We start from the raw sequence: 12,389 nt of genomic DNA, 5'->3' as shown, positions 1-12,389 counted from the left end.
ATATAATAATAAGTTACCTTGTTGCCTTAAATTTTTGAGTTCATTGAAATTATTTATTTTTTAGTTAATACAATGAACATTTTTGAGAATAGACAACCTTTATTCAAATATTATTTTGTAAACATATTGGGTAATTATGTGTGTTTTATTTGTGATTATGCAGTGAAACAAGCCAACTTGTGCTATTTTCATAATTTATGAATACACATTTTTTAAATTTATTTTTTAATAAACCAACACAAAAAGTACATTGTAGTTTTAGTGAATGTGTTCTCCAAACTAAAGTGTGACCAATTATTTATTTAATAAATGCTTATTAATGCTTAAATATATTTTTAGATGGTGAAAGGGGAATTACTGTAAATGTGATCATTTCTATTCATGTTCTACTAAGTTTAAAAATATCTGAATACTTCACTCCAATGACTTAAAATAGGATCAACCCAAACAACCCTATTTCACCAAAGTATATCAGCACAACATAATTCCTATTTCCTTCATAATTCTGAGTAATACTGTGCTCGTTTATGCATTTCTGTGTTCCTCAAATAAACTGCAGGTCTGGGCAGGGTGCCGATGCCAAGATAACAGAGACATCAGAGATAACATGGGTAAGAAGAGTGTGGAGTGAGTGGGTATGCACTATTTAGACTTGCTAAAAAAAGAGAATGTTGAGAATTCCTCAGAAAAGAAGAGGTAAAAATGTCATAGAGCAGGATAGATAGGTTAGCCATCTGATAAGCAGCACCGCCAACAGTCGGACTCACCCGCCAAAACAATGTGTACAAGAATTTCACCCCAACAACACCAGTGAGGCATATGTGAAAATCATAAAACACTGAAAATCTTAAGAGGTTAACTAAAGGTCAGAAGTGTTGTTTCTTCTTCTTCAGTGATACACAAGTACTCACACAGATCAGATTAAACTAAATGTAAAAACCCGATGAAGAAACCACTGGTACAGTCCATCCACATATTATAAGAGATAAAATGTTGCTCAAAAGTTTTGGGGTCAGTAAGATTTTTTTCTTTTTCTTTAAGACATCAATAATTGTATTCTGCACAAATTTTAATTCATCAAAAGGAAAACTTTAAAATTTCAAATAAAAGCTGTTCTTTAACTTTCTATTCATAAAATAATTCGGAATCACGGTTTCCACAATATGTATAAGCACATAATATATCTGTTTTCAACATTGATCATAGAAGTTAATGTTTCTTGAGCACCGGATAAGTATGTTATAATGTTTCCGAAGGATCATGTGACACTGAAAACTGGAGGACTGATGCTGAAAATCTAGCTTTGAACGTTTTAAAATATATTACAAAAGAAAACTTTTTAAAATTGTAATAAAATTTTACATTATTAGGTTTTTAGTGTTTTTTTTTTAATCAAATAAATGCAGCATTAGTGAGCAGCATAAAAAACAAAACACTACTGTAAATCTGATTCAGTCTTACCTTACTGACAGAAAGTTTTTAGTAAAAATGGGAAACTTCTCCAGCTCCATGGCACCCCTGAGATGTGGTCTTCCACAAGGCTCTATTTTGGCACCCTCTCTATTTTCTCTCTACATGATACCGCTGGGCACAATTTTTAGGAAACATAGTATATCTTTCCACTTTTACGCAGATGACAGCCAAAGGTGGAACACCATGCCTCTGGAGATCAGAACTGCTCCCAACCTCTCTGTTTTTAAGTCTCTGGTCAAAACGTATCTATTCTCGTTAGCATATTGATTATTATCTTAGACTGTTCTTATTATTTTACTTTTGCTTCTTGATTCTATACTTAATCTTAGCTTAGTTGTTCTCTATGTTCTTATGTATGTTTTGCTGCTTTTATTTCTATATGCTTGCTCTGTAAAGCACTTTGGCTGTTTAAATGTGCTATATAAATAAATGAACTTGAACTTGATTATGGTTAAACAATGAGCAACAAATTAGATAGAGGTAAAGAAAAATCAAGTACATACATCAAAGAGTTATAAACACATCTAAAACTAATGATTTGATAAAAAATTAAATAAAATAAATAGTAGACAAAACAATAATACAGTGAGCCACACAAATTTACAATGAAAGACAGAAAAAGGAATTACAATAAAGCATTTTGACCAGAAAATCCTAACTGGGTACTGATATGAATCACAGGGAACTAGCATGTTCAGGAAATAGGTTGATACTCAAGAACATGACACAGGAATTTAATCACCCATATGTGAAATTTCCGGGTAAAACAATAAAATATAGAACAGTTCCTGTTATACAGAATGGAACAAAGGTAGAAGGAAAAAAAAAATGTTGGTACATCCACATTTAATAAATATGCACTCTTGGAAGGCTATAAGCTAATCAAATGCAAGGACCGAATATAATATAATAAATACAATATAATATAATGTATGCAATTAATAATTGTATTAAAAAGTAATATGTCACTCAACTGCTATTTATGCCATACTTTATTCTTTTGTTGAAAAATCTAGTGTAACAGCGAGAACAATCTACTGTAACAGTGAGCCAGCCTACAAAAGTCAAGATCTAGTAGGTGTGTGGTAAAAATCGATGAGCATTTACCTGCCTTGACAAATAAAATAAAAAATAAATAAAAATAAGCCTTCATTTAAAAAATAAATAGTGGAAGACAAAAACTGTTGCTCTGTCAGAGCACAAGATATTGCCATCATGTAGTTATCATCAAAGAAAAATGTAGATTATTATCATAAAGTGATAATCTCTCTGTGGGAATCACACCCTCTGACCCCTGGACTTATACATGTTTATAAATTCCACAGTATGGCTGTGATCTGACATTTTTATGATTTTCCCCAGTGGCGCAATGTATAAAAATAGTGAAAACCTACATACAGAAAGAAGAGAGATATTAGTGTGGGCTAAGAAAAAATGAAATTAGCAGTCTCACTGTCATAATTTGGTTTACAAAAATAAAATTATACATTTTACACAGCCATTTAGCCTTTTTATAAGCATTTGTTTATACTTGATTAAATTGACTTAAAACAGGTTATGACTTTAAACATGTTGTTTAAGGCAATATTTAAAAGCTGAAGGCTTTAAAAAAATAGATAGTTAAAAAGAAAAAGTGCACACAAATAAACTGCCATTATTTATTACATGTGCATTATTACTATTATTTTTTTAAGTCTGAGAATTAAGATAATTAATAGATGAATTATTGGATTAATGGATGATAAATATTCATTAATTACGCTATTGATTTCCTTAATTCTCAGGAAAAAAGCACATAAATATCAGCACTCTTGGGAGGCCATTAAGACAATCAAATGCAATTTGACCAAATATAATATAATAATTCATTATATTAAAAATAACATATTACTATCGTGATTCATATCAGTACCCAGTTAGGATTTTCTCTTTTGTCCAATTAATGAGGATTTTATTTTACAGAAAATCTACTGCCACAGTGAGCGAGTGTGTAAAAGTTGAGATCCAGCAAAATGCCTGCAGAAAAGCGAGGAGCATTTACCTGCCACTTAGACAAAATAATTATTAATTAGGCTTTTTTAAGTAAAAAAATAAATAAAAAATGCTCAGTCAAAGCATAAGATTGCTTTGAAGAAAGAAAGAAAGAAAGAAAGAAAGAAAGAAAGAAAGAAAGAAAGAAAGAAAGAAAGAAAGAAAGAAAGACTAATAAACTGCCACTCTATTAATTAATCTATTCATTTCCTTAATTCTAATACTTAAATAAAAAAAAAAACAGTTGTTTACGCAAACGTTAAGTTAATGAAAAGTTGTATTTAAGAAATAACTAAACTCCTGTGGGAAAAACTCCCCATAACAGCCTTAGGAAACAAACTTGATAAGGCATCGCGCGCCCTCTGGTGTCTGATGAAGCGTCTCGCACGCTCAGGCAAAAACACCTGAAGTTCATCACTAACAGATCCAATTTATCACAGTTCTGCGTGCAGTGTTTTCTCGCTCGAATCGATGTGCAGACAAACAGCACTGTTTAATATTAAAACATCATAGTTGTTCAATCCTTGTGCCAGCTATTACTTATGTATTGGGTTTGATTATATTCTCAAAAAAAAAAAAAAAAAAATAGGCCACTTGCCTCTTACTTACTGTGTAAACAAACATTTACGATTGTGGCCGTGCTGGGTCGTTTTGGAGAAGAAAGGGTGCAGACAGACTCTCTTCTCTCGCCGTTTGACCTGAACAGCGTTTGTGCTGGCTGAAATGACAAGCTGCTTTTTCGAAAATGACTCTGTAGCTTCCATTAGTCTGTCTGAATTATCCAGCTCGTCGTCTGTGTCTGACAGAGCCTGTGTTCACTGGGGTAAGATCATTTACCTCTTGTACAACGAGCCATGTCAAAAGCCTACAGTATTTTACCTTCTTTTCTTTTTTTTCCTGAAAGGTTGCGTACTCAGTGGCTCGGAGACCACAGCTGTCTTTCAAGCAGAAAATGATCTTCTGGAGAATCAGTTTTTCATCAAAACGGTATCAGTTCTTATCACAAACCTAGGTTCGGGCTCAAACTACGACCAAACATGAAACCTATCATTATTTTTAGCCTACTCACCCTCGTATCGTTTAAAACATGTAGGCCTATTGATTCTCTTTTCCCGTTGTGATTCAGCTTTTCCTGCAGTGAGCCGTTAATCGTTGTGACTGAATTGAGCAAATCTGATTCATTTAAATCATTCTACTCAGTCGAATCTTTTCATTGGGCAGGAACACAAACACAAAGGGAACCATGTTCGTTTGACATTTAATTATAAAAATAAAAAAACATGCTATCATTTGTTTATACTTTCATTTGTATTGTATGAGGTGGTGGGCCGAAATAATTTGCCATTTGCAATATTTTTTATTTGATGATAAACTGTAATGTGTCATGTCCTGGAACTACTTTATAGAAGTTTATAAAATGTGAATTGTGGTTTGACTGTACCACTCCATATTCACTTTAATTATAAACAACTTAATGTACCCTTTGTGTTTACGGGTCTTTAGTCAAAATCTGTGTTGAGTAGTTAAAATCGCTAGTGTAATTGCAGGATAACACACAGGCGATTTACATGCAATTTATCAAACACAAAACACAGTTTATTACTGAAGATTGTTCTCATCCCTTTTTATGTGATTTGTGTGATAAGGTTTCTTTTTTTTTTTTCTTTTTTTTTTAAGCCACTTGTGACCAAAGTGAATAACTATTAACTTTAACTTTTCATTACCTGCGGGTGAGTAAATAATGAAGGCCTCTGTATATAAAGTGTACGAGTGGGCCTGAAATGACCTGCTTTCTGTATTTTCACAGATATGTCTTAGTGAGGAGGCAGGAGATGAGATGCATATTGTTTCTGTCTGTGATGGTGTCGGAGCTTCTAAACCATTGCCCATTGCCACGCTCCGCCACTGCATGCCAATGGTGAATTTATTATTGTGGCTGAAAGACTTAAACTGCCCATCATAAATGTTCACGAGTAAATATTTTGTCATATGTTGCAGATCAGTTTTCCTGGTTTGGAGCTCATACCACCTGTCACCTTTAAACTGTGCTCTGGTAAAGGACCTGTGTTCATCTCTGCTCAGCATATCACATGTAAGAGTTTGCATTAGAACACTTGTATTCTGTTTTCAGTGTTCTCCAGGCAGTGCCGTTTCTAGGCATAGGCAAACTAGGCGGTCGCCTAGGGCGCCAACAGCTGGGGGGCGCCAGTGAGCCCCCGCCCCAACAAGATTTTTTAGTTAGTTCATATATAGTTTTATTATTAATATTTCGTACTTTTGGTATTTTAAGGCATTATGATTAGTTGCGATTATTGGAGTGAAGTCGCCATGGTGATAGTGGCGCTGCTGTAATGAAATGAGATCACGTAGAGGGCGGCAGGGAACGTTGTCACCCGTGGCGCTGTAACGCTTGTGTCCGAGTGAAAAATGCGGATAGCTCCTTAATGTAACTGGAGTGGATGCAAACACGGAGGCGATTAACATCGAACAGATCGAACTTTATTCCCCACTGAACTCTCATCACAAACTCCCTTTCCATCCACAGCATTACTTAATAAAACAAAATAACTGACTGTTAGCAACAGAAAACAGAAAATAATCCCCACACATGGGAGCTCAAGACTACTTGTTCTCTACTAAAATATGTGATTAACCTTTAAAACATATGAAACTGGCACGAGGCTTCGGCTATGGCTTCGTCCGGTCTTTTAGTCTTTGTGTTACTCTGTTCTTCAATCCGCAGCGGCGCTGAGTGACATGGTTTTCAAGCTAATGTTATCTAATTTTTTGGCCTTCAGAACATCTTAAAATACACATATGTAGATCATAGAAATAAAAATGTTCACATGTACAATATGCCCATGAAATAAGTAAAAAAAAAAAAAGTGTATATATATATATATATATATATATATATATATATATATATATATATATATATATATATATATATATATATATATATATATATATATATATATATAAAATCCTGGTGGGATTGAGCTATGAATAAGTTTACTAATACTTTGTTCAATGTAAATAAATTAAATAATAAGTTTAAGTAATTGAGTGATTCTGCATTTCCTATGCATGGTTTTTTTTATTGCGTGATATAGGTCTTAAATTTAATTCATAATGGTCTTAAATTTAATTCATAATGGTCTTAAAAAGTCTTAAATTTGACTTGGTGAAACCTGCAGATATCCTGAGGTCCGCATGACCACTTTCACATTACCAATTTTTCATACGAACTGTGCCCTGCTCTGAATTAAACTGCCAGTGTAAAAACTCCCTTTATATTCTTAAAATAAGAGAAATCACTGCCTATTCTTAATTTTTAAATTTAGGCTTAAGAGACATGAACAATTTCTTTGATAAACATCTATGACCTTTGATACGTCTAGTCTTGATGTCTAGATTTCTAGGCTATGGCGGAGGGTTAGTCAACAAACGGTTCTAGTGACGTCATTACATCCCTGCACTTCCTGCTGTAGTCCAAACCGGCCGTTCGCTGTAGGCTTTGAAAGGGAACTTCTGTTAAATAAAATATCTCGCTTGGCATTCGCTCAACTTTGAGCTTTATTATTGTACAGGTATTATTTATGCTCTAACAGCAACATTACACACTAACTAAAGTTTGAAAGATGGAATCGCGAAGAAGGGGACCTTTAAAACACCGGTAGATTCAAACAAGAAACTGCGTATTTGCTCAAAGCATTTGGGACTAGCTGACTATATGGAAAACGTGGATAGTGTTGCCATGGTACGGCATCTAAAGGATATGGCCAGACAGGGAGAAGTGTATCACCCCCTTGGCTGTAAGTATAACAATATTTTTTTTTTGGTTAGCTTCAACGACCAGATTGAAAAGCACTGCTGTTGTCTTTAGCTAACCTGTGAATGAAATCAATAAATGTGGGGGTTTTGCGCAGCCATTTGGTTTATACAGTATATTAACGTTAGTAATTTTATTTTTAGCATTCTAGTGAGGTAGTGTATAGTTTGATTAATAGAATGTTAATTGCCTGTATTTTTCATCTACAGTTTCTATGGTACAAAATACTACGTTAGTGATGTTACGTTCTGTTCCAAGGCTTCGGAGCGTGTCTCATGCATTGAAAATTATTTGGCGGCCACCAAAAAAATTGTCCCATCAAAGCCTTATTTGATCAGTTTTTCGTGATTTATGAGTGAGATGACTGGGCGCATGTTAACTGTGTGACAGAGAGAAACAACGGAGAGCGCGCACTCTCTCTGTCTTCATAATAAGCAGTCTTATTATGCATTATTAGCATATTTCGTTCACATATTGCGTTAGTTAAAATCAAAAGGCCGGCAGACCGAATCCATGTCAGACCATTTTTCCTTGAAGTTTGACTCTTCTCTGACTCACCAGTTTGAATCTGCTCTCCTCGTCCCTTCTGCCCCAGTCTGTTCAGCCACACTTTCTCTTTCACATTTCAAAAGCTCGTCTTCAGTGTAACTGTTATTCCGGTTCAAATAGATACGGTTCGGGATCTGCACCAAGTAAATATCTTCCAAATCGTCTCTCACAAACATTTCCATGGTTACAACACATGCTCTCTGAGCAAGCAAGATCGTCACGCTGGTTATGTTGACAAAAGTTTGCCTATAGACCCTTTTACAGCCCACGTGATCAAAGAGTTGCGCGCACATTTTGGCAACGGAAGTGTTTTTCCCTAGTTGTTCTAACGTGTTAGCAACTCCGAAAGTTTATCAAAATGGTTTCCCAGCATCAAAATGTCTGGCTGTTGCGTTTTCGGTTGCACTAATCGCTACTCCACCAATGGGCTTAAGTTTTATAGGATTCTGACAGGATCACGGCCGTTTCAGAAGAACCGGCAGTATCTGTGGCTGCAGGCGATTAAATGCATTGATTGGAACGAGGGCATAAAAATGCTCGCATAAAATTTTTTAATTTGTAAAACATTTACTGCACTTGAAACTTAATGCTTTATAATAAACCTCCCAACATTGGCTGCCACTGGTGTGTATAATGTACCCCCCCCCCTACCCCCAGATTATCATATCAATAATCACAGTACTTATCAATTTCATTTGTAATGATTTTATTAATAGTTTAATTGCAAAATAACCATCTGAGAAATGTATGCAAGCAACATAGTTGCTATTAAAGTACTATAGCATTACAAAATTAAACTTTAAACAGAAGTGTGTCGACACATACGAATCAATAACAACCGGTAGCCCAATACCATTTGATAAAGTCAACTTTTTAAAATAACTTTCTCGGTTTGTGTGTTGCTTAATCTGCTCACGTAGCTTGACATGCTGCTGATTCTCACCACAGTTTGTTGCCAAAATGCGCGCATACGTTGCTATGTCATCATTGTATACAAACAGTAAAAGGGTCTATTAGGCGCTGTGTAATATCATTGCGCTGCTGCCCTCATGACGGCCGCAAAATTCCTACGCCGGAATGAGACTGTAGTTCCTAGCTATTACGGTCTAAAAAATATAAACTTTTCATTTTTCATTGGTCTTAGAACACGATTTAACTATAGAAGAGTCAAGTTTTAAATATTAAAATATTGAGAGTCTTTGGTCATTTTTTGATCACTGATGCTTATGGACCTATATGATTCAATGATGTATGCTAAGCTATGCTAAAAGTGCTACCGCCAGGCCAGATACAGAGATCGGCTGAATGGATTCAAAAAGGGTAAAACTCAACTGTTTAACTCTAAGGGACATGGAAAATGAGCCTATTTTCAAAAAAAGACAGCAGTGAGAAGGTTTGTTAAAGGTTTAGTTCACCCAAAAATGAAATTGATGTCATTAATGACTCTAATGTTAATCCTCACCCGTAACGATGAGATGACCTCCGTTCATCTTCAGACATAGTTTAAGATATTTTATATTTAAATCCCAGAGCATATGCAGTCTATGCACACTTTACTGTCCATGTCCAGAAAGCTAATAAAAACATCATCAAAGTAGTCCATATGTGACATCACTTGGTTGATAAGAATCTCAGCATCGAAAATACCTTTTGGTCCATAAACAATAAAAACTAAGATTTTATTCAACATCATTCTTCTCTTCCGATTTTGTTTTCAAACCTCAAATAAAGATTCAAACGGTCATGAATCAGTGAATCGATCAATGATTTCGATTGCCAATGTCACGTGATTTCAGCAGTTTGGATCACGTGTGTCAAACTGCCAAACTGCTGAAATCATGCGACATTGGCGATCCAAATCACTGATCGATTCACTGATTCATGACCGTTTGAATCTTTATGTACCGTATTTTTTTTGTTATTTTTGGACCAAAATGTATTTTCGATGCTTCAAGAGATTCTAATTAACCTGACGTCACATATGGACTACTTTGATGATGTTTTTATTAGCTTTCTGGACATGGCCAGTACAGTTCAGTGTGCATAGACATGCTCTGGGACTAAAATATAAAATGTCTTATGGGTGTGGACCGACATTAGTCATTAATGACATCAATTTCATTTTTGGGTGAACTAACCCTTTAATCCATGGAATTTGCTTCTTCTCAAGATGTCAGCCTGCATTATTATTTGAGCTTATTTTTTAAAATAATCATGTTTAACTTTTTTTTGTTCTAGGGATGCAACGGTTATATATTTTTTTAGTATGATTATAGTCTGATAAAAACGGTTTCACGATTATCATGATTATTATGCATTCATTAATTTCACAACATTGTATAAAATCACATGAACACTTTAGATTTCAGGGTTTTTTTGTTTGTTTGTTTTTTGCTACCTTTTGAACTAGGAATAGCACAGTAACCAAATAATACAGCACAAATTAAGACAAAAGTCCATCTTCCCCTTTGGAATTAAAGAAAGGATTTAAAGGAAGGTGACCTGCTCTGTAAACATCTATGTCAATAGGAGGGGAATAAACTGAACTTTTACTGTCACTAACTGTCATCCGTAAGTATTCATTTTCATAATCGTTTTGATGCATCAAATTTTACATGTGGCCTAAGAAACTTTTTTTTTTTTTTTTTTTTTTTTTTTTTGCTCGCGTGCCACTGACTCAGGGGCAGGCACGTTTGAATTTATCAGAGACAACATGCTCAGTGCTTTTCATATATCGCTGTTCATATATCACTCTTCCACCACATAATGTTTATTTGTGGTTTCAGAGATTTAAATATACATTAAATATTAGCCTATAGCCTATATAAAAAAAATAAGTTTGTTAAAATTTTATCCCATACGCATATCTATGGAAGCTGCAATAATAATGCTTTCAATTGTAATTTAAATAAATGTTTTATTCACATCAGATACACAATGTGCATGAAACAAAGTTCTTCTCACATGTTCACTGGCCACCTATTTCTATGCATCTCAGGGAAAACTGATGAATTTATGTAATAAAAACAGATCCTCTGGTGCAAACTCATCACGCATTATATCAACTAACATGGCCAAGGTGTTTAAACGACAACACATTCACTTCCATGCATTTAACAATTGGAATATACCATAATTCAAACAAAACAAGTTTGTAAAAAATAAAAAAAAAAGTGCCATGGCATGGAAAAATACGTTCTAAAATAACGGTCGCTTTTAAACAAAACCTTAGTTTTCGCTTTGTCCAAGTTGCATTTCCGACCGAAATTCGAAAATTCCACCAATCAGAGTTGAAAAACAAAAGCGCAAAGGTAGCACTTTAGCTCCACCCACTAATTCATTAGTTGCACTGTCATGCTCGTGCTAGCGAGTTGTTCATGATAACTTTTTCATTGAGCATTCATCCTGGATTACTATACAGATTCCGCCATTGCTGTTGCCTGTGTTGTGTATATGCGGGGAGGAGCTATCGATATAGGGGTGTGTTTGTTTTGGTGATTTCAAAAATACCAACGGCAGTTTCCAGAAAGCACTTACCTCACCTTTAACACTTTCAAGGAAAGGTAGTAAAAAGGCATTGTTAAAATAGTCTAATGTGACTCCAGTGGTTCAACCTTTATGAAGAGACGAGAATACTTTGAGTGCAAAAACATACAAAAAATACAACTTTATTCAACAATTTCGTCTAGTCTGTGTCAGTGTCATACGCAGTTTATGTTGTCATCTTCACACGCGTGCGTTGTGGTGCTCACGTGAACGGCATCAGCTGCTGTAGAATGAAAAGCGCTGTATTTACAACATAAATTTAATAGGAGACTAACACAGACAAAATTGAATAAAGGTGTTATTTTCCATTGATTTTGCTCTCAAAAAGAATTTGACACTGTAAAACCAAAGAATATCTTGTTTCTGTCTAATATTTTTTTTTAAATGCTTTGGATTTGGTTCAAGGCTTTTTACCTTCATGGGATTAATGAATGGAAAGAAATGCACTTTAAATTTTTAATGGTGTTCAACTATTAAATATTAATTTCTGCTTTATTTAAATTTTTCAGTGAATCCCATTGAAATGACTGGAGAAGAGGAAGAGGAGGAGGAGGAGAATGAAGAGGATGATGATGGTAAAATGGCAGTGATCAGAGCTTATTTTGACAATTGAACCATGGATCCTGTGACTGCAATATGGACCCTGCCTATTTGTTTCTAAATCATCACAGTGATGGTCAACTTTGAAAACTGTATTAACTTCAAGTGTTTTAATGCTGAATAAAAAAACAGCCTTGTAAAATAATAAAATATGAGTGTAAATAATACCACAATTTTATATGATGTGTTTTTGCTCATCTGTAGAAGATATGCATGTTGTTATAGAACAAGTTCTTTTTTTCTTTCTTTTTTTGTAAAGGCAATGACTAAGTGCAGTGGGAACGGGAATCTGGTTTGTGACCTGATTAATCCAACTTTTGGTAGAATGTTGTTAATTGATTTTAGAAAAATGTTT

At 34.6% G+C, this 12,389-nt stretch overlaps 1 protein-coding gene across 1 annotated transcript; it reads left to right on the top strand.

The window, feature by feature from the left end:
* The first annotated feature begins 4,114 nt into the window (after positions 1-4,114).
* On the top strand, positions 4,115-12,207 carry npm2a (nucleophosmin/nucleoplasmin, 2a). Its single transcript, XM_067413255.1, has 5 exons — positions 4,115-4,327; positions 4,409-4,491; positions 5,312-5,422; positions 5,503-5,596; positions 11,944-12,207. The coding sequence occupies exons 1-5, from the start codon at positions 4,228-4,230 to the stop codon at positions 12,045-12,047; spliced, it is 492 nt and encodes a 163-aa protein (XP_067269356.1). The 5' UTR covers positions 4,115-4,227; the 3' UTR covers positions 12,048-12,207.
* The last annotated feature ends 182 nt before the right edge of the window (positions 12,208-12,389 follow it).

This window comes from Pseudorasbora parva, chromosome 13 (assembly GCF_024679245.1).
Source record: "Pseudorasbora parva isolate DD20220531a chromosome 13, ASM2467924v1, whole genome shotgun sequence".
NCBI classification, from domain to species: Eukaryota; Metazoa; Chordata; class Actinopteri; order Cypriniformes; family Gobionidae; genus Pseudorasbora; species Pseudorasbora parva.
This window is presented reverse-complemented; position numbering and strand designations above follow the sequence as displayed.

Excerpts from the sequence above, each read along its gene's own strand:
- npm2a (XM_067413255.1), top strand. The coding sequence starts at position 4,228 with ATGACAAGCTGCTTTTTCGAAAATGACTCTGTAGCTTCCATTAGTCTG. Across the intron at positions 5,423-5,502 it reads TCCGCCACTGCATGCCAATG|ATCAGTTTTCCTGGTTTGGA; the intron begins GTGAATTTATTA and ends CATATGTTGCAG. Across the intron at positions 5,597-11,943 it reads CTCTGCTCAGCATATCACAT|TGAATCCCATTGAAATGACT; the intron begins GTAAGAGTTTGC and ends TAAATTTTTCAG.